Here is a 23810-nt window from a genome sequence, read left to right on the forward strand (position 1 = left end):
ATTATTTAAATGCCTAACAAAATACTTATTTAAAATAAAATACGTATAAAAATACGGGGTATTACAATATGTGTATATTGGAAATCTACTCTTGATCTTCTTATGTACACTGCTGAGGATCACAAATTTCATTCCTTGTTCAAGTTCCGCCCTTATAAGCCAGAGGTTTTGATAACTGGAATGCATGCACCTAGTGTAGCCAGGGAAAGGAATGCATTCTGGAACAACATGCAACAGAATCTCCCTCCTCCTACTACTCCATGGTTGGTAGTTGGGATATGAATGAAGTGACTTCGCAAGCTGAAAAGCAAGGTGGCTGAAGCTTCAAAACCTCTCAGTGCCAAAACATTAACAATTTTGTTAATGATGCTGGTCTTATAGATCTTGGTAGTGCTGGAAACCCCTACACTTGGGAGAATGCACGTTTGGGCAGAAATTTGATAAAGGAACGCCTTGATCGTGCAATAGCCAATGCTGCTTTTGTTGATAGCTTCTATCAAGTTCAGGTAACTACTTTGGTTAGAACTCATTCTAATCATAAACCTATTCTAGTTACTTTGGATAACATTCCTATTAAAGGCCCCTTTCCTTTCAGATGTAAAGAAGTATGGCTTGAACATTCAGATTTTAAAATTTTCCTTATATCTAATTGCCATATTAAGATTGTTAAGCTTCCTTTCTTAGAAGGAAGAACCCATTTTCTCAACAATATTTCTAGCTGGAATTCGAATGTTTTTAGGAATCTAAAGCTAAAAAAGAAAACCTTTGCTTGCTAGAATAAATGGTATCCAAATTGCCTTAGCTAAACACCATTCCAATTTTCTTGTAAACTTGGAAAAGTCTCTTCTGGCTGAGTTGAATTCTATTTATAAGATGGAGAGAATAATTTGGGCTCAAAAGGCAGGGATAAATTGGAGGAAATTTGGGGATTATAACACAAAATATTTTCATGTGTTAGCCAAAGTTAGAAAAAGTAGGGGAAAGATTGTTGCTTTGAATGATTCATCAGGACAGCTTATTCATGATCAAGCTGACTTAAAAAGATTAGCTAGAGAACATTTTATATCTCTTTTTGCTAGCTGCTCTTTTAATTCTTCACACTCTTTACCTAGCTCTACCATTCACTCCCTCACTCAGAGTGAGCAAACTATCATTGAAGCTCTTCTTACTTTCAATGAAGTGAAATTCAGTCTCTTAAATATGGATCCTATCAAAAGCCCAGGTCTAGATGGAATCCAACCCCTCTTCTTTCAAAAATCCTGGCCTGAGTTAGGGTCTTCCATCTTTGAGTTTGTAGTCAATTTGTTCACTACAAGTTCTCTTTCCTTTGAAGTTAATCACTCCTATATTTGCCTTATTCCAAAGAAGGATAATCCTCTGTTTATGTCTGATTTTAGACCCATTGGCTTTGTAACACCATTTACAAGCTAATCACAAAGATTCTTTCTTCTAGAATAAGAAATGTGTTGGATAGGATCATTACCCCCCTTCAATCTAGTTTCATCAAGGGTAGATGCATGGAGGATAATATCATTATCATCAAAGAGGTAGCTCATCTTTTCCATAAGTGCAAGAAAGGAAAGAATGTCATGGCTTTAAAGCTTGATCTTACTAAAGCCTATGACTGTCTTGAATGGTCTTTCATCTCTGAAACTCTTTCCCTCTTTGGTTTTCCAAGTTCAATTATCAAACTCATTATGCATTGTATATCTTCTCCTTCAATTTCTGTTCTTTGGAATGGAGAGATCATTTATTCCTTTAAGCCTTCTAGAGGAATTAGGCAAGGGGATCCCCTTTCTTCTTACATTTTTGTTCTATCTATGGAAAGACCCTCCCTTCTAATTGAGGAAAGTGTAAATCAAGGACATTGGAAACCTCTTAGGATTTCTAAGCATTATAACATCTCTCATTTATTCTGTGCTGATGATATCTTTCTCTTTGGATCTGCTACCATCTCACATATTTAGACTATGCTTTCTATCCTGCTGACTTTGGATCTTTCTCCGGTTTGAAAGTCAGTGATTTTAAAATCTTGTATCATTTTCCCCCCTAAAATGGAATTCAATATTAGATCACAAATTTCTACTTTGGCCAATTTCAAGTCCAGCTCCTCTTTTGGTAAGTATCTTGGAGTCAATATTAGCCCTACCAAACTCAAAAAAGTAGATTACATGGATTTACTCTCTAAGTCCATGAATAAAATTAAGGGTTAGCAAGCTAAATTGTTGAATATGGATGGTAGATGCACTCTTCTAAAGGCTGTCCTGAATTCTTACCCTATTCATGCTATACAAACAAGTCTCCTTCATGTTGTTGTTCTAAATGATCTTGAGAAACATTGTGAGAAATTCCTTTGGAATAGAGTTGAAGCAATTAGATATTCCCCTAGAACAAAATGGAAAAACATTACAAAACATATTGCTTTGGAAGGGTTGGATGTTAGATCTCTTAGAGAGTGGAACCTTGCTTTCATGGCAAAGTTAGGATGGATCATTCTAACAAAACCTGATAAGCTATGGGTCAAAATTTTGAAGGATAAGTATTTTCCTAGATCCAATTTCATGGATTGCTTCACTAATCCTTCTCAATCCCCTCGGTGGAGGGATATTATTAAGGGAAGAGAATTGCTAGCTCAAGGTATTGTTGTTAGAATAGGAAATGGAAGGATACTTTTTTATGGTATCATCATTGGATTGGTACAGCCCCTTTGTATAAAATCCTTGATAGAGATATCCCCCAATCCAAATGCCATTGGAGAGTCTTAGTATCTGAATGATGTTAATCATCTTCTTCTTGATCATATTTATGATTTGATTGTTTGTACTCCTTTGTCTATCATTGATTCTCACCTATCCTCTGATCAAATTAGATGGCATCCTCACAAATCAGGTTCCGGCCTTCACTATCAAAACTGCATATTTTCTCTCTACAACACCTTCACCAGTCCCCTTGAATTTCGATTTTAATTGGAAAATCCTATGGAAACTCAAGGTTCCTTTCAAGTATAAAGTGTTTTTGTGAAATTGCATTCTTTCTATCATTCCTACCGCCTCTCTTCTTGCTTACAAGTATCCTAATTTTGATCCCATCTGTTCAAGATGTCAATCCCATCTAGAAAATTTCATTCATCTTTTTAGAGATTGCCTTTCTTCCATCATTCTCTGGAAGATGATTTTGGTCAAGCTGAAACCTCCAAACTCTTTTGATTACTCAATATTTATGAACTCCAATTGGGAGGATTGGTTGGTTTTCAATTTTGTTCAAAGAGATAAATGGAGATGCATGCATCTTTGTTATGGGAATATGGCAAATTTGGAAGCTTAGAAATGGGATCATTTTCAATAAAGAAGTCTATAATTGCAACTCTTTGTTCAACAGATTCATTTTAGACAACCAAATCAACTCTTTTGTTTTATAGGGTAATTCAAAGAGGAAGGAGAAGGTTGGAGAGACAGGAACTGCAGGGTCTATTTCTGCTTCTGGCTGGAAACCGCCAAGACCTGTTTTTTGAAGTTGAATACTGATGGAGCTTGGAAGAGTACCACTGAAGGTGGGGGTGGGGGTGTTTTCATAACTGAGAAAGGCACTTGGTACTCTGGGTACTGAAGCAAATACAATGCCCCGTGTGCTTTGGCTACTAAACTTTATGCTTTAAGAGAAGGGTTGAACTTTGCCAGGGCCTTCCCAATTAAGTATCTGGAAGTTGAGACTGATTCCAAATCTATTACTACGCTGATGGACAAGGAAGTTGACAACAATCATCATGAACTAGCTGTTGTTACCATTGACATAGGAAAGCTGCTTCTAAATAAGGATTTAGTGATCATCTTCAATCATATCCCCAAGGAGTGCATTCAGTTAGCCCATTATTTGGGTTAGTATGCTATGGATATGCACCTTGGGCATAAGCCTCATTATGTCATCCCAACAAGTGCTATTGCTGCCTTTGAAGCAGATTTCTCTGGAATTGGAAGCACTTCTGCCTCTTAGTTGTTTTCATTCTGATCTTTATGATTATGTGCTGTATCTATTTCTATCTTTTTCTTAAAAACTTCTCTGTCTGTAGTTTGGAAAACTTGATTCTTATTTCCATTTTGGGTAACTACGAAATAAAGAACCATAGGATGTAATGTTTTAGGGTCTTTTATTGCCCTATATTAAGGTTGGAACTATTGGAAGAGCAAAAAGGTATTGATTTAAAATTAATTTAATGATTAGTGGTTAATCGATAACCGTACCGTAAAAACGGTTAACCATTCCTTAATGGTACGGTTACGGTTTGTGTTATTTAGGGCCTATTCTTTTCAGCTTATTTTCAGTTCAGTTCAGCTCCAATAAGTTCAGTTCAGTTCTTAATTTCCTCTCTCATAAAATATTCAATTCAGTTCAGTTCAATTCAATTCAGTTCAGTTCAGCTCAATTCAATCAATCATAACAGACCCTTAGTAACCGGTATAACGGTTAACCGTACTGTTAAGGCAAAATGGTACAGTTAACCTAACGTAAACAACCCTTAATATAAGTCATGTTGAATCAAGTAGTAGTCGTCTATTAGAATTGGTCCAAATATAAGTCATGTTGAATCAAGTAGGGGTTGTCTATGAGAACTTCCAGGCTACTATTTAATTATAAGGAGACTCCCTACTAATATGTGGTTTTCGTTAATTTTTTCATGTTTAGTCAGACATATTTCAATCGGACCACTTTGTCGTGCCAAACACAGTCAATCATGTCACATAATGAGTGATTTTCAACATATGTAAATAAATCCATGATGAATTGAATCAACTACAACATAAATCAAACTAAGGCCTCGTTGACACGGGAAATAATTTTCCCGTAGCAAGTTGTATTTCATGGGAAATTATTTCCCAAATGAAATTCCTAGGATTTTCTTTGACTTGTTTGGTTGTGACAATGGGAAGTTAAAATTTCCATGAATTTTGAACGATCAAAAGGGGCCTAAGTAATCTACTTCCTACATTTTGTGGGAAGTGAAAACTCCCATAAATTCCAACTTCCCCATTTTTACGTTTTCCTAAATTATAAAATCCCATAAATTTTCACTTTCCCCATTTTATTTTATCAACCAAACAACCCCTAAATCTCAACTAAACTCAATTCCAATGCTAAGTCTAAAATAATTACACTACATATATATGAATGAAATTCATGGGGTTTTTCATGTTACATTCTCAAACACATTCATGAATCTAAAAGGTGTCAAGTGGCACACTCTAATAATTTTCCACCATACTTAAAATCACTACAAATAAATCATTGCTCTAAAAAGTTCTATGTTTTGCCACTCATTTGGGCCCTCCACCCACCAAAATAAAGATCATTATGCATAATTTCCATACATTAAATCTTATATATAAATGCCCATAATACTATAGTACAAGAGCATCTCATAGCTGCGAAGCTCGGACTCGGCCAACCACCCCACCGTACCGGTGTCGACGCGACGCGACCCGGGTGCGGACACGGAATCCGGGTCGGACACTTGGGAGAAAAAGTGGACTCGTCAGTCATAAACCCTAGATCTAAAATAGAAGATCGGATTCACCAAAACAAGAGTCGAAATCTTAGGGCTTTTGATCGGAAGGGAAAGACGAACAGGCAGCACCAAGAAGTTGCCGGTTTTCTTAGCCGGTGACGGGAGGCTGGGTTGTTCTAGTTCTTCGACATTTTCAAGTTGCAATTTCTGTTTTCTTTTTTTTTTTTTTTAATTGTGGAGGTGGGAGTAGGTGGGGATAATAACGTGTCCTCTAACTCCTCTTTACCAAGTTTACCTTTTCTTTTTTCCCTTTTCTTTTATCTTTATTTTAATCTGAACAATAAATGTACTTTGACTTTTCTTTCTTACTTTGTTTTTTTTCCTGTCAGGTATAGAACTAAATAAAAAATTTAAAATAAAATTAAAAAATCATTGAATAATTAACTATTTTTTTATTATTATAGTATTTTTTTTTTTTTTTTTTTTTGCATTTCCGTGTCCCCGAGTCCAAATCCAAAATTTGGACTCTTTAAAAGCGTGTCCCCGGATCCTTAATTTTAGAATTTTCCGAGTCTAACACTTAGACCCATACCCGAGTCCGACACCCGTACCCGAGTCCGTGCATCCTAGTCTCATAGTATCCTACTTAGTTATATGATAGTATAATATCAGGCCAGACATTAATCATCTTCCTTTCCTCATTAAAAAGATTGTTAAAGCTCTGTCTTTAGACATGCGCTATCTTTTAATGGACATATAACATGTTTTTCTCTTTTAAGCATATACCACAATCTTTAATCATCATGAAAGTAGCATATTCTAAATCAATCTTTTTATGTTGTAACTCAATAATTTATTTCAATATAAAGTTAGCTTTTTAGATTATTATGCTTCCAAACAGTGTCTAGTTGTTGATGTCTGCCTTTTTTTTTTCAATATTAGAATATAATAATATACTTTAGACCTAAAGGTTACTATAAACAGTATAAGAAAATTAAACATTAACATGTAATCATGTCGCGAGTTTAAAAATCGATATAATCATCTAAGGAAGGAAATGTATTTAATGTTCATAAGTCGACTGTAATGTCCGAGTTAAAGCTGGCCAAAGTGCAATATATCTAAAAAATAACATACAGTAGAAAAACACATGAATTTGGTCAGAGAAAGAGAAGCAAAATAGCTCCAAAATATGCATTTCATGTAACCAAACATAAAAAATAGAAAAAAGGGAGCTTTTTTAGTTATGCTGGAAAGGTCTTCAGCAGATCTTTTTCCAGCAAGTAAATGAAAAAGCCTACAAGAAAACTCTAACCAAACTCAGCTCACATGCAAACAGTCCTTTTTTTTTTCAGAACCCTCCATTCGTAATACAGAAATCAAATTTTGGATTAAATAAGAAAAAACCTAGAAATAGCCTTACTATGCCCCATATCTACAGCAATCACCATCACCCACCACCATCATTGAAAAAGAATTAGCTAAAACCGACGGCTTGTTAACGTCGTAGATAACACAAATTTTACTAATCATAGCAACTCGAATAATGCTACACAATATCACCCTATGGCTATGATTGGACCGTGCTTGCTTGCTCACTCACACGTGATGGAGTTGAAGTTGTGAAAGGCGAGAGTAAGCCCCCTCAGGCCTACTGATTAACTCGGAGTGGCTACCTTGTTCTACAATGCGCCCATCTTGGACCACTCCTATACTACTAACTCCCCTTATTGTGGACAAACGATGTGCAACAAGCACAGAGGTTCGGCCTCTCATTAATCTCTCAAGAGCCTCTTGGAGCACACACTCTGATTCGGCGTCTAGGGCACTAGTAGCCTCATCTAAAAGAAGGATGGCAGGGTCCTTGAGTACTGCTCTAGCGATAGCAATCCTCTGCTTCTGTCCTCCAGAAAGCTGAACTCCTCGTTCTCCAACTGTTGTTTTGTAGCCCTCGGGTAATGCACTGACAAAACCATGCACGTTAGCTGCTCGAGCAGCTTCAATAACCTCTGCTTCTGTTGCTCCTTCTTTCCCATACACGATATTATCAAAGATGCTAGCAGCAAAAAGGGCTGGTTCTTGTTGCACTAAACCAATCTTAAGTCTAAGCGCTTTGAGGTTCAATCTCCGGATGTCCTTGCCATCGATCATAACTTTTCCTCCACATGGGTCATAGAACCTTTCTATCAATGCAATGACCGAGCTCTTCCCAGACCCACTTGCTCCGACTAGGGCTTGGCTTTGGCCTGCTCGAATTCTAAGGTTGAAATCCTTAAACACAAGGATATCAGGGCGAGTAGGGTATGCAAAATCAACATGACGGAATTCAATCTCCCCACGTATGGATTCAACAGGTTCTGCTTCTGAATCGTCTGGGTCAATCCTTGTGCATCTGTCTAAGATTGAGAAGACGGACCCCACAGCCTCTCCACCCCTTATGATCTCAGGAGCAAGGCTCACAGTTTCAGCAACTGAGTTGGCTGTGATGACTAAGACTACAAAGACCTTGATGACTTTGGAGAAAGTCGAAAGACCTTTGCTTACGAGATGAGCACCATACCAGAGAATGAGGGCTTCTGAACCATACAAAGCTAGCTGAGAAATACCAAAGAGACTGCCAGAAGTTTGACTACGACGGAAGCTACGTTTTTGTGGCACCCTAAGCTCGTGGCAGAAAAGGGATAGGATCTTCTCCTGAGCATTGAATGCAGCTACTGTTCTAATGTTGCTCACACCCTCACCTGCAATCATGCTCGTTTTTGCATGTGCTTTGGCTGTGTCTCCCGCGAATCCTTTCAGTGATAGTTGCTGCAGATTGCATTGCAAAGTACATTAGAAATCTCCACAATGTAATGCTTACATTAGTTACATTACACAACCTAAATCATCGTGAGTAACTTTATCCTCAATAAAAGGCGCTAGGACTCCTAGGAGAAAATATTGAACAGTCTGATAATATTCGAACCAGAAGAGTACAAGCCCATTGCATAGAATCAATTTTGCTACCAAGCTTCTTTATTAGCAATTAATCAAAGGAAAAATACAAAGACTAACTGCTATTGGTAACATAATTTCAGTCACTTTCCTTATAAAATATCAAAGCCCTACTTAGTCATGTAACATCAATTAAAAGTTCAGGATTATTACGCTAAATGTCGGAAAAAGGTAGTATCTTAACAAAACTAATCACATGGAAGCAAAATTGACAACAGGAGTCACCAGATTACTTTCTAGAACGATCACTAATTCACTATAACCAAGTGATCTTGAATCACTTAATAGTCCATACTAGTGTACTATCTCTGTCTTAATTTTACCACTCGTACTTAAAATTACATTATGATCATAATCATTCTTAATGTAAAAATATTAAAACTTACCACAATATTGTTATTTTCTTATAGCAATATTACAATTAACTATGTTACTTGAACTCGGGTACTCATATCTGACACGGGTACGTATTCAAGCGTCCGACTCGGCTATTTTGTGAAAAAGGTCCATGATTTTGAACTAAAAGTGAAGTGTCCGGGTGTCATACCCGTGTCTGAGTGTCAAAAGTCCAATATGGGTACCCCCCACCCCCCTTTCTAAAGACCCCTGCATGTACCCAAGACATCTAATTGTGTTGTCAATTCGGATCATCAGTCAAGTTTGAGTAAAATCTAATAGGTCATTTCGCATGCTATGGATCGGGTGATCGGGTTACTTGAGCTTAAGTCGGGTTGTTTTGGGTCGGTATCGGATCACGGTGAGAAATGATCATTGATCCCTCCACAAGGCTACAAGTAAGAATTAGTGGGTCTAATGCAATAAAAGAAATAGAATCAAGGTACAGTTATAAATTAAACAAAGGAGTTCAAAATCTTTTAACGGCTGCTTTTAATAATGTTGCTTTGCATGTTACTGAATTCTGCAAACATGGTGGGTCAGATACAGAAACTAACTTAATTAAAAGAAGCAAGAGGACCACAACTACAGCAGGCCTGAATGACTGACACGTGGACTGATAAATTTGACTAAATGTTGGAATTTTCAATTTTCACAATTAAATAAAAAAAAAAAACCCATAAAATATGGAAAGATTGCGATCAATCTAGGTCTGATACACAAAACGTTAGTTTCTGCAGAACTCTAGGACAAGGAAAAAAGTAGGACTCCAAGAGAGAATTTTTACTTGAAATACCCTAAACAGTTAAAAGTGGTGGAAAACAGTATATGAATATTTTTTCACCTTTTGGTTGATATTACTAGGGAAAAAGGTTAAAACATAAGCCACATTATTGAATCAATGTTACTACGGGTTAGTACGGTTCAGGTTTGTTGAATAACATTGGTCCAGAAGTGTTAAAAACTAATTCGATTAAAAATTATTTAACCTAACTTGAAATGACCCATTTTAGAATTTCATCATCTGTATAGAAATAATAATTTAGCAGGACCTTAATAAACTCGATCCGAGCAAATTGTGTACAAGACCTTAGATTAATGGGGCGAATCGGGTGTTTGGATCCTGTACGACTAATGAAGAATCAAAAGATGAATGATTGTTAGCATGAAATTCACAATATAGAGCATGTGATCACGGGTCTGACTAAGAATCTCTTGAAACTCACACATTGTTTTCACTCTCTTTCTCTGTCATGTCTCACACCAAGTACTCCTAGTAAAAATTTAGGGGAGAGATAAAGTGAACATTATTACAAGAAGATACGGAGTATTAATTAACTCACTGAGATCTTTTGGCGGAAAGTATAGGAAAGGAAACATAAGGGAGAGACTATCCCCTAGAGATAGATAACTGAACAGTAGTTGGATCCTATGTAGACATGAACAGGACACTTTCACATTTCCATTTAGACCAAAGTCATGGAAAAGTTACACAAAATAGTCGTGTCTGACGCTTGGCACATATCCATGTCGAACATGGTTATACATGTGCAAAATCATTTTGCTTAGTACCGGTACAAATTAAAATACTCCTTAACACAAGTTTAAGAGATTAGAGAGTATACACTAATCCGAATTCAAACTACGTCTAGTGTGAAGCCGAAGCTGAAACCGAAATCATTAATGTAGTTAGAATAACCAAAATTAGCTGATCCAAGTACTTGTCCATAAAATATTATTTATACTATACAAAGTTTGTGACATCAATATTATAATATAAGCTTTGGTGGGTTCAAAAAGTGATCAAATTTTAGCATTATAGAAGTAAATAATATGAAGACTGCGGTCCAAGATACATTATTAAAAGAGGGTTAGTGTGGATTTCCAAAGGTTGAGAGAAATGTAAGGGGATGAAAGCACGTGCAAGGCAGATGCGTAGAAAGAGGGAGTATTTGTCGTTTACTATTTTGCAAGTAATGAAACATAAGATTCCAATAGATGACAACCCAGAAACCCCAGAATTGCAGGGGTGGCTGACACTCTCAACTTACAAATTTAATACTTTGGTCTTTGACATTTTTTCCACACCCCATTACCTATGTCTTTTGTAAATTTTACAGTTGTATACAAATTAAAAAGTACTATGCCTTAGTCCTATCATTATCATAGATATAAAACAAGTTTGGCTATTTGCGTAACAGTTAGACAACTAATATTTACCTAAAACAACTCTAATTTCCATAGATAGGTAGTAACTAGTAAGCACTATAATGGTAATAAGCAAGTATCAGTAAATATGTACAGTGTTTCTCTTGTTGAAATGGCCTTGGATAATTAGGCATTCATTTAGTAAGGGCAAAATGGTAAAATTGGACTAGTGAGCTTTTAATGCTATTAATGGATTATTTCTGAAATACTTTTTTGACAAGTACTAGTCCTAACATGAAGTATTTACATGATGAGAATTACACAGCAGCTAAAACAAACACAAGTGATTGTTAAAAGAGGGGTAAATTTTGCATATTAATCAAGGAGAAGAGTGTTTACCTGAGCAAAGTTAGCAAGGACTAGAAGTGGGAATGTTCCCAATATGAGAAGTGAAACCCTCCATTCCACAATGAAAGCAACGATGAACGATGTGAGAAGTGAGGTCATATTTTGCAGTATAACCGAAATCCTCTCAGCAATAGCAGATTTTACATCGGCTGCATCAGTTGCCAAGCGAGCTGCTAGAAGGCTAGAGTTATGCTCTTCCTCATCGAACCATCCGACTTCATTCCTCAAAATTGCTGGACAAAATCAAAGCAAAATACAATCGATTATATAAGATAAAGTGATTAAATTAGTCATGATTAGAAGATTAGAAAAGGACTAATAAACTACCTGCTAGCATCATCCTACGAACTCTGGTTGTAAGATTTTCACCCATGATGCTAAAGAAGTAATGCTGGATTAAGTATGCAACGACAGCATAAAGTCCTGCCCCAATGTAGATGAAGACATATTCCTTAGTCTTCTTCTCCATAGAAGCATAATTCGAGTAGTAGAAAACCTCGATCATATTACTCATCACGATAGCAAAAGTCGGACCAATAAAACCGGACAATATTGATCCTATAGCACCCATGATTGAGTAAGGCCATTCGGGGGCATTAAGTTTAAGAAGCCTAAAGAAATAGTTTCGTGGTGCAGGATTCTTCCTCTCTGACTCTGCATTAGAAACCATCTCAATCCGGCCATCAAGACCAGTACTGTATGAGTAGCTTAAGTTTCTCAAACTTCCTGAACGAAGGCTCAAGGATTTTGTGGAAAGAGAACAGCTCAGTCTTGATGAGCGAGTACGACGTGTAGAGGGGTTTGAGAAATCCCTATTTCCAACCATTTCTTGGAACCGGATCAATGATGCATAGGCACCTGCTTTAGCTATCAGTTCCTCGTGAGTTCCTGTCTCAACAACTTGTCCTTGCTGAATTACAGCAATTGTGTCGACGTTTCTGATGGTGGAAAGTCGATGGGCCACAACTACTGTTGTTCTTCCCACCATCAATCTGTCAAGTGCTTCTTGGACTATGCTCTCAGAGCTCGCATCAAGTGCACTTGTGGCTTCATCTAGGAGGAGAATTTTCGGGTTCTTCAACATTGCTCTTGCAATTGCTATTCTCTGTTTCTGACCACCTGAAAGCTGAACACCCCTTTCACCCACCTGCATTCACAAAAAATCAATGAATGAACAAAAGATTTAGACAAATTATCAATTAAATGCAGAGCAGGAATAATAACAATGAAAGTCCAATGTTGCAACCAAAAAAAAGATCTTACATGGGTGTTGTATCCATTTGGAAGCAAGGTGATGAAGCTATGAGCATTGGCAGAATTGGTAGCAGCTTCAACCTCGGCCATTGTAGCATCAGGTTTTCCATAGAGAATATTCTCAAGAATGGTAGTAGCAAAGAGCGCCGGCTCTTGGTTCACCAGACCAATTTGACCACGCAACCATGTTAATTGCAGTGTCCTAATGTCATTGTTGTCCAGCAAAACCTGACCTGTTATTATGCAAATATCATTGCTATAAGCAAAAACATTCATTCGTCTTTTTTCCAATATGCATAGTGAACCCAATTGTCTAACTTACCGCCGTTAGGATCATAGAACCTCTCAATCAAGGAAACAACTGTACTCTTCCCTGAACCACTACCACCAACCACAGCAACAGTCTTTCCCGCAGGAAAGAAAATTGAAAAATCTCGAAAGATCATCACATCAGGACGAGAAGGATAGCTGAATGATACATTTTTGAATTCTATATTTCCACTGACTTCTTCCAAACACTTCCCATCGGCCTGATCTTGAACAATGGTCGGCTTTTGTTTGATTATCTCCATCAACTTGTATCCTGCTGCTTTCCCTTTGCTAAAGGCCCCAAGGTTTGAGAATGACTGACCTAAGCTCCTGTAATAATGAAGTTGCAAAAGTCAAAACCAGTGCTATTGCGTTCCCTCCTTTAAAATAAAGTGATGTAGAGAGTGAAAGGTCTTTTGATCTTACATGCCACCAACAATGGCGGAGAAAATGGCCGTGAAAGCCTTTCCTCCATCAGTCTGCCCATTCCTGATGAAAACACCAGCATACCAAAAAACAAGGGCCCAAGACATGCAAGCAATACCATACGTACATCCAAGACCCAAACCCTTTGCCATCCCAGCCTTGTAACCAAGTTTAAGAGTATTTTGAATGGCATCGGAATATGAATCAAGTGCCTTCGTCTCCCCAACATATGAATACACAGTTCGAACTTGCGCAATGGCCTACATAAAAATTTTCCGGAATAATCAACATATATAATAAGCTATTAAAATGGATCAAAAAGGAAATTCAAGCCCAAATCCAACTTTCTTGTAAACCATAAGCTCATAATTATTATGTTTAATTAATGATTCTACATGTCATTTCTATTATAATTGGACACATCGAAAAAAAACAAGCAACTTAGCAAAGAGATAATTACAGTCTAGCTTCATCAGCAATTCACAAAAGTTTTTGGGTTGGAAAAGAGTCATCATTAAGATTCAAAAACAAAGCCAGCTAGCTACAAAACGCGAAACGCATGGCAGGTTCATGCCAAAAATACACCAACATATCATATTCAAAATCATGGCACCTAAAGTCTCACTAACAAATCACCTTATTCAGCCTCTCCCCTTTCCTTTTTTGTCTATTTTATGCCCTTGAATAATTGCAAAAGGAAAAAGTGTGGGACTGACCTGTTCAGCAATAATGCCAGCATTGGCATATGATTGACGACTCTTAGACGTGAGTCCAGTAAGAGTGTAAGCGTAAAGACCTCCTGCAAATGCGATTCCAGGAATTACTGCAACACTCAGCAATGCTAGCTTCCATGCTGATACAAACCCAACCACCAATCCCGCCAAAAACGTTGATAGATAATGTATGAAATTTCCCACCTGCATATATATATATATCATTCACCCATCAAACTTTGTACTTACTCCCAGGGTCTTCATCCTCGTACAATTTGTAACATATTATCAAGAAAAAGAAAAGGGACAACATGCTACATTCCTTGTATTAATTTGGTATGTAAAATACACCACCAAGGACACGTAAAATCAATCCTACAACCTAGGAAGGTCAGTACAATGATACGTTACATGGACACACTATACCGAAAATATACATATTATTGGATTGTCATTACCATTTCATGTACATTTTCCCATATCTAACTTGGCATAAACTGGCATAACTTAGCATTTCTAATCAAATTTAGGAACATAGAATTTTCGACAAAGACGTTATAACTGAAATGAAGAATCAGTGTAATAAAAATGGGAAGTACTCACAATAACAAAGCATAAAAAGAAGCATGTTAAAGTTGTTACATCAGGGCGCCTGATTAGGCAAGATTTCTAACGTGCTTCATGACACTCATGAATGGGAAGGGTGGGCCTTTAGCTTTACAATTGATATTGAATAGGTTGAATCATATCAAATTAACTTGTACTATTCAGATTAATAATGTTGTTTCCGCTATTGTTCACCTCACTATTTCCCCTTCTTAAAAACTTTCACTTTGTACTTTTGGCCTTCAGAAAAACCATGTTTCACGGAATATAAGTTCTAATAGGTTCATAGAAGCACTAATATATGTTCGATAAGTTCTAGCAAGTTCAGATAAGTTCGAACAAGTTCAGATAAGTTTTGATAAGAAGTGTACACGAACCTTCTCGCTAATGGCATCTTGAACAAGAAGTGTATCAGTAGAAACACTGAAGACAATATCACCAGTTCTAGCATCAGTATCAAAGAACCCCACATCCTGTTTTAAAACAGCCTCTAAATATTTCTTTCTCAATGTTCCTGCTTGCCTTTCTCCAGAGTACATCCAACAAGCAATTTCTACAATTATTAAAATCCAAATAAAAACAATCAAAATTTGAGAAAATTCTTTTATTTATCTACTGAAACTAATTTGATACCCCACAATAATAGATAAAATTAATTATTGAAAGAATCACAAAACATGAATATTAGTGATGGGGATGTTGTGACTTGTGGGGATAATAATTTTAATAAAAAAAAAAATTAATTAAATTATAAAATATCAAAAAAATGAATAAAAATTGACAGATAAAAGATAAAAACGACAAAAGGACGGTCCACGAACCACGTGCAAAGCTCACACCTAACAAATGTTGTGATATGAAGCTTAGTTAGCATCACCAAAGAATACCCAACAGTAAGAATTTCGTCAAGTCATAGTACCAAAATATAACCCTTTTTCTTTTCAATTTGTTGAATTTAAAGTTACACTCTTCCATCACTTCACTTTCGCGTCCGAAAATAATTGTTGTTACCTGTTTTAAGATGTCCGAAAACATCACGTTTATATATAAAATAGTAGTGAAGTCTAATTTGATTTCTATTCACACCCATTTGGAGTGGAAGGTGATAAGAAGATAGAAGAGACTTAACTAAGTATGAAATCATTTAATAAGTTAGTAGATGATTACGATGACAACTAATTTCGGATAAAAGAAGGATTAGGCTTAGCTTTACTATAGCATAATAGTATGATTCACGCTACTAAAATACGAGTAGTGACTTAATTTTCAGAAAATAATAAAATTAATGGGATTTTAAGGTAACTTATCAATTGTAATGCAATTTGCAATGAACAGTATAATCATAAACCAACTCACCTGCGTAAGACGAGGCGCATACAATGAGGCCAAGGTAGACGAAATACAAAGCATACTGCACAAATCCAAAGAAACCCAAAAAAGATTTAAAACTAGAAAATCAAGAAAAGATCTGAGATCTAATAAAGATAGATCATTCATTGTAACATGGACGATCAAACTACTTATTTGCTCATTTGTCAAATAAAAATAAATAAATAAAACATTAAGCTTAACAAGTTAAACTAGCTCGAGGTACACCCGAGTATATGATGTAAAAAAAAAAAAAATTACCTTGGAGACTTCATGAGTCATAGTTTGAAGATTAAGCTGATTTTTACCAAACCCATTAACCATCTCACCAAAGAGTAAGAAAAAAACAGGCATAGAAGAGCCATGAATAACAGCACCTAAACTCCCAATACTCATTAAAAGATAATCATACTTATCAGCAAATGTAAACAGCTGATAGAATGGTAGTGTTTGATCCTTCTTCTTCTCGGCCTCGGCCACGGCTTTTCCTTCGGCCGTAGACTGCGACATTGATGACACAATACTCCACTTATTGATTTATTTGGTTTGATCAATAAGAAATATACTAGCTGATTAATGTTATGTGACCGTTGCGCTTAGTTAAGCGCCATTAATGAGATCTGGAATGAAGGACAAGTAGAAGTAGAACTAAATGAAGAGGAATCTTTCTTTTAAACACATTTAATTTTATTTTATTTTTTGTGTAAGAAAGATTGTTATATTTTATAAACTCACTACTTTGGTTTTGGTAGTAGTATGAAAAAGGGTAATTGGTTTGGTCAAATTTAGTCTCTCAATTTGTGTGTGCCCTCGATTTACCCACAATGTGGGAAAATGGGGTGAGTTGTTTGATGCTATGAGATTCGGGTCGGGTCGGGTTGGTGGGTTTGGGTTGGGAAGCCCGACTGAAAGTGGGGATAGAGAAGGAAGAAGGTGAGTGAGATGGTCAAAGGGGGAAATGGGGGGAAGTGAAGAAGTGAATTGAAAGTTCAAGAAGAGAGAGAGGGATTTTGAGGTCGTTTTATAGCAACAAAGTTTTGCCTTTCATGCCCATACTGTGGGGCCGTTAGTACTTGGAAAGAGAAATCATTACCTGTAAAAAAAAATTAAAAATTAAAAAATTTCTAACTCTAAATCTCCTTTTTTTCTTTGGATGAATTCATCATGGGTGTATTTCAATATGAAAGTAATGTATCATAATCTTGATCCGAACTGAATCCAAAACAAGCCTGAGGATTGACTTAAACATGAATCTTTTGAGAATTAGTTATATGTGAATTAAAATCTTAAACGCATTTTGAATGTGAATATTGAGATTGATCACCTTGAACTTAAAAATAGCCTAAAAACATAATACTTGAAAGTTTGACCCTACTATATTTAAGTGAATATCATGAATGATCATTGAATAGTCAAACAAAAATCTTGATTTATTAACACAATATATCATGTTGCCAACGGTTACTAGTAGACGTAGAGTTAACAAATGTCTCAATATGCTCATTTTTTATTAATCACTATTTAATTCATTTCACTACGAGTTTAATATGACTAACGAGTACTGCTATTCAATGTTGATACCTTATCTAATGAGATCTTCTGAGATAGTTTTGCATGTAGTTTCATAGCATACTATTAGTTGCCTTCTAGATCCTAGTCCATTGAGGCATCGTTAATTCGTTATATTGCAATTCATTTGTTGGTTATAGCTTGCTTTTGTGTTCTTTAGAGGAAATTTCTTAGTTTTTTTTTTTTTTTAGGTATTCTAGTAAATCGGCCTAACATTCGTAAAACTACAAGGGACTTTGGAGGGGGGGGGGTTAATTGGAAAAGGGTGAAGAGATTGAAAGGTCTATCATCAACTCCTACCATTTTCAAATCTCAATGTATGTATCTAGATGTCAATCATCACTCTTGACAATTTTTCCTTTCTAGTTTTTTCCAAAATCAATTCAAGAGAGGGCTTCAAAGAAGATACCATAAATGTAAGAAGTGGAACAGCCTCAAAAAGACCATGGATTGCATTTTGCACATAATAGAGCTAAAATATCTCCAACTTAATTATTCATCAGAACGAACTTGAAAATGACTATAACAAAACACTCTTCTCACGTATACAAATCACAATATGAAATGTGAGGATTGCTTCTTTCTTTGGAGGATTTAATTAACTTCCCACATAAATACTTTGAGATTTCAACCTGATAGATAGTATTATATACTTTTTCCGTTCTTTTTTACTTGACCCGCATTGACTTTTACACCATTCACCACCCTTCCTTTGATCATCTTTTGTGAATTACATGTAAGTAAAAACATATTAATGTGAAATCTTGTTAGATTCGTCTCAATAAGTATCATCATAATATATAACTTCTATAATTTTTACTTATGGGAAATTAAAGTTTTGCATTGACAAGCGTGATAAAAGCTATATGTAAGCGTGATAATATATAATTTCTATAATTTTTACTTATGAGGAAAGTACAATGGTCTTGTTGTCTGTACTTGTTAGATTAGAGAATTACGATATATCTTTGTATGAAATTCAACAATGTCTATGTACACTTAGAAGTGTCTCATCTTGTTCTTTATGAATTAAAGGTTTGATGATTGAATTGTAACAGTTAATTGATTTGAATCTAAGAATAGCACAACAAATTTCTTTAATCTAAAGCCTTAAAATCTATTTCCATTACCCCACATAACAGAACTAATGTGGCCCAACTATGCCAATCCTAACTTAAAACAAGTTGAGTTTGGAAAAAAGTTGTGTTAGTGATACATTTTTTTTTTCCCTCGATCATTTCTTATTTTCTTCGTCACTCTTTCTCTTTTCTTCTATGCGTGTGCCTGCTTTTGTCCTTTCTATTATAGCTCTTTTTTTTTTTTTTTTTTTTTTTTTTTTTGGAAAAAGTATAAAAATAATATTATAAATACCAAAAACAACCAAATTTACAAATCTGCTCCTAGAGCAGATCAGTCAGCACAACCAGCGCCACCTAAAAAACAAACACACACCCGCCCACCTTACTTACACAAAAGACTCATATACCAGTTTATGTTATTCCTGCTCATTTTGATAGGAATAACAAAACTAAATGTCAAAAAAATCTCAAATTGCAAGTCCCTAATTACAGCCTTTGGACTTTGCAGACATTTATCCCAAACCACCTTTTTCTCTGCTGCCAAATGCAGTAAATAAGTCCTGCAAAACAACTCTAAAGAACTCTTCTTCTGAACCTCATTGTAATCTGCTCCAGCTTAGCATTACAACCCTTAATGTTCACTAGATTAACTTGGACTCTAATTACATTCTGCAACTGGACATAGCACATCTTGCAATACTGACAATCAAAAAATAGGTGATCAATAGTCTCAGGCTCAAGATTACAAAGAGAACACAAGTCATCACTGATAATGCCCCACTTTGCAAGCTAAGATTTGACTTTGATCCAATGATCCTTCTCCACATGACCAACCAGCAAATGAATCTATATTTAGGAATATTAACTCTATTCCAAACCCAGTTACACTAATGAACCTCTCTTGCATTCTGAGTTAACCAAGTATAAGCACTAGCAACTAAGTTACCCTTAGGATTTGCCAGCCAAACATCATTTCTAAAACTATCTTTCAGCTTTTCCTTAACCCACCTGCTTCCAGCTCCAGCTATTAATTTGTAGGGCACTTGTACCTCTTCTTCCAGCTTTTCCCCTTCAAATAAAGGTTATCTAAGCCAGAGGCTATCCTTCTTTTAAGCTGTATTTCAAATTGCTTCATATATGCATTTTAGACGGGAATGGACAAACTCGATCACAAAAATACAAAGCAAATACCTGATTTAAGCATTATGTGCCGGAACACATGCTATACACAAAATATACTCACCCAAATTGGTTTTACGCTCAACATGCATAATGATAATACGCAAATAATTATACTCTTAGCATGCATTATGGCTTATGATTATGATACGCAAATAATTAGAGATTAGTATAGGTCCTAGACCTCACATTCTATGCTACCATCCTTTAATAAAGGCAGGGAATATTACTCAAACGCTAAAATCGGATATGGAAGAGGTCAAAACCTTTGCTAAGTTTAATTAATATCTTTGGCATATTTAATTGATCTATCTATGCAATAGGTCTATAGCTAGGAAATCACATTAATTCATTAAGTATGTACATTGAATCTCGTGTCACCAAATCCACATACATAAGTACATATTTTAGAGCTACTTTGTGGACTATCTACCGGCATCTTGTTTCAAAATAAATGAAACATTGACTATTTGTCATTTGTGTAACTTATATAATATAGTGTCTACTTCGATTATATTCAGCAAAATGCCATAATGTAAATCGATGTAGTTCTGTAGAGGTGGTTGTTCTATGATATTAGTTGCTAGTTATGATTTGTGCTCATTGTTATTTAAAGCCCGATTCAATCCTAAGACCCAAAACTATGAGATTGATCCGGATCATAGGTAGAGGTGTCAAAAGTACACCATAACTGATATGAAATCGACCCGAAAAATATCCGATTCAGATTTGAACTCAAGTGGACATAATAATTTAGCATGACTTAACTTTAAAAAATGACCCGACTTAATCCGGGCTAATCAGACCCAATTCGATCATCCGAATTGACACGTCTATAGGTAGCTTAGGTTCTTAAAGTTTGTAGGATTATATGATCCTACTTGGATATAAATAATATAATGAGGGGAGGATCTTAATACGATCCCATGATTTTGCAATCCTGCATTTGCAGATAATATGAGAAGGTAATTTATTCTTACACATGGAGTTTTTTTTTAAAAAAAAATTTTAAATAAACTCTGTAGTTCATATGAATATTTGTTTAGAGTATTTAATTACAGCTACTAAATAAACACAAATAAAAGAAATTCACATAATTTTGTCAATAGATTACTTGACATTAATCTTATTTAAATTATTTTGAGGGCACCTTGAACATAAATGTATCATTTAATTTGAAAATTTTACAGTAGTTGTTTGAATTATGACTATCAAAATGTTTTCATTACTGCAGGTAAATGAATATAGAACTTAATGGAGGAAAGTAATTGTTTTGGGTATTAAAAATAGTTGAAACACTTTTTTTTAAGTCAGAATGGTTGAGGCTCAGGAATATGTTTTTATACTCTATCACTCCCCCTCACATGAAAGGCAAATGTGGAGGCAACACAGGTCCACCCACACCTGGTGCAAATTAATTCCACTTTGAAGGAGGGATGGTGAGATTCGAACCCGTGACCTCTATGTCACGTTGGCTCTGATATCATGTTAGATGACCAACTCAACCAAAAACTTAAACTTATGGTTGAGGCCCAGAAATATGTTTTTATACTCTATCATATAAGAGAGGAAGAAATATTGACTACAAAGAATATTATTTGATAAAATATAAGCAAAAATACATATATTGTGAGGATCTTGTTAAATTTGCATTAATATATATGTAGTATTAGAATATTAACTTTTAGATATAAATTAAAACATAACTAAGGGTTGTCTTGTGCAAATAGATATCAATTGAGACGAACAAAAAGAAATAGATGAAGTATATATATGGTGTCTATTTCCGTATGCATGATCTTCAAGACTTACTGATAGCACAATAATATACACTTTTTATATACCATATTTATATGATATTTGTTATGCTTTCTCCCTACATTTAATTATTTGAGCATCATTTTATATATATTTCGATTATTGCTCTCCTTGGGTTATTTTTCCTTGTTTTGTATTTGTAGGAATAAATTATTATGTGAGTCGAGCTATATATTGGAGATGTTCTTATGCGACAAAGAGAAGGAAATTACACAAGGACAGTCTACTCCACAACCGAGGTGTGGCATACGACCTTCTCCATAGCCTACCCGTGGATAGCACACTAAAGAGAAGAGTGGCAAGGGCAGCCCACTCCATAGCCCGCCTGTGGCCAGCAGAGGTGTGCCACTAGTCGTGATTGACACTTTGTACACGAAGTTGGGCTCGTTTTGGCTGATTTTTGGGAGTTCTAATTGTATTCAACTTCTCCAATATTATCCTTGCTTACATATTGCTAGTTATTAGGGATAATAAGGGGGAGTAGCCGCATGATACAAAACTAGGAGCAGCAACCCCATATAGCTAGGTTTTTTTTTTTTTTTTTTTTTTTTTTTTTTTTTTTTAGTAAACCCCATATAGCTAGTTAGTTGTTCTTTTAATTATTTCTTCTTTGCTTAATTCTCTTTTATTTATTATTTGTGTCCGGTCTTACTTTCTAGGGTTAGGTTGAACCCTAACTATGATTGATACTTGATTTATTCTTTTAAATTCTCAATTAATTATTTATATTGTTCATGTTTAATTGATTGTGCTTATGCCAATACTAGATTAGGGGTAATTGGTATTGTTATTATTCCATTGTCTTGATCACAACGGGTGTTAGGTTTTGACGGATTTGAATAAATCAATTAAGGGTATGAAATTCTCCATGGTAGTAGTTAGAATGGATTATTAGGAAGTTAAGGTGGCGGACTTAATGTCTTTAATTTGCATGATTCCATGGAAGTACATTTGATTGTTAATTAGGGAAGTCATTGACAACTCGGGAGAGATCTTTGGTATTTTATAGGGAGTACCTTTCCTTGTGACATATAATTAATTGGTTGGGGTAGGAATTTGTCTCACTACAAGAAAAGAGCCAATTTTCGATGGCTTAAATCCATCGGAAATTGCGCAAAAACCATCGGAAAACAGATTTCCGATGGCTTTCCATCGGAAAAAGGTTGTCGGAAATTCCTTCGTCGGAAATTTGTACTTTTCCGATGGAAAAACCATCGGAAATCTGTTTTCCGATGGTTTTTTATGGCCATCGGAAAAATTTGGATTCCGATGGCTGAAATTCCATCGGAAATTTCCGATGGCTAAAACCGTCGGATATTTCCGATGGCTAGATAAACCATCGGAAATTTCCGATGGTCAAGCCATCGGAAATGACTGCCAAAAAAATTAAAAAAAAAAGGCCGTCCCCTCCCTCTCTCCCTCCACTCTAAACCACCCCTTCAACCGCCATCATCCAACTCCAAATTTGCATCCCACGACCCAAAATCGCCTAAACCTACCCACCGTAAACCACCACGTTAACCTTACTAATAAATAATAACATTAAAATTAACTTTAGTTAGGTTAAAAAAAACACAAAAAATTTAACAGCCACCCACCACACTGCCACCCTCTCCTTCTCCACTACCATGAAAACACTATACTACTACCCCTACCATATTAACCCTAACCCAGCTTGAATCTAGCCCACCCTTACATAAATTAAACCCCTTAAATCCACCCATCACAACCACCACCACCACCACAAATGCACGCACCATAACATAAAAAAAAAAAAAAAAAATCAAAAATAAAGGAAAAGAAACTCAAAAACAGCATTAGAAGAAAGAAATTTAAAAAAAAAAACATACCTTTAGATCGGCCATATATTTATCCCGAATTTACCTTAATAAGTTCATACCTTCGAATTTCACCTTGAATTTAGTTTTATGAGGCCAAATTCGACCATGAAAACTCTAGATCTTAAATTTTCATGGTCGAATTCGATCTTAAAAACCTTGAATTTGTTTAAAATCATAGATAAAAGAAATAGACATTAATAAC

The 23810-nt window shown here is 35.6% G+C and overlaps 1 protein-coding gene across 1 annotated transcript; it reads right to left on the reverse strand.

The window, feature by feature from the left end:
- Nucleotides 1-6670: 6670 nt before the first annotated feature.
- Nucleotides 6671-17090, reverse strand: LOC145586205 (ABC transporter B family member 19-like). Its single transcript, XM_081642978.1, has 10 exons — nucleotides 16384-17090; nucleotides 16111-16165; nucleotides 15132-15307; nucleotides 14152-14352; nucleotides 13436-13695; nucleotides 13023-13339; nucleotides 12710-12933; nucleotides 11774-12593; nucleotides 11438-11679; nucleotides 6671-8308 (listed from the first exon to the last, which is right to left on the reverse strand). Exons 1-10 carry the CDS (start codon nucleotides 16630-16632, stop codon nucleotides 7100-7102), a joined length of 3753 nt encoding a protein of 1250 aa, XP_081499104.1. The 5' UTR covers nucleotides 16633-17090; the 3' UTR covers nucleotides 6671-7099.
- Between the last annotated feature and the right edge of the window lie 6720 nt (nucleotides 17091-23810).

Source organism: Chenopodium album, chromosome 16 (assembly GCF_948465745.1).
Source record: "Chenopodium album chromosome 16, dcCheAlbu1.1, whole genome shotgun sequence".
NCBI lineage: Eukaryota > Viridiplantae > Streptophyta > Magnoliopsida > Caryophyllales > Amaranthaceae > Chenopodium > Chenopodium album.

Coding starts and splice junctions, on each gene's coding strand:
- LOC145586205 (XM_081642978.1), bottom strand. CDS start 16,632: ATGTCGCAGTCTACGGCCGAAGGAAAAGCCGTGGCCGAGGCCGAGAAG. Junction 14,353..15,131: donor AAGATGCCATTAGCGAGAAG/GTTCGTGTACAC, acceptor ATATATATGCAG/GTGGGAAATTTCATACATTA. Junction 13,696..14,151: donor CTGGCATTATTGCTGAACAG/GTCAGTCCCACA, acceptor ATTTTTATGTAG/GCCATTGCGCAAGTTCGAAC.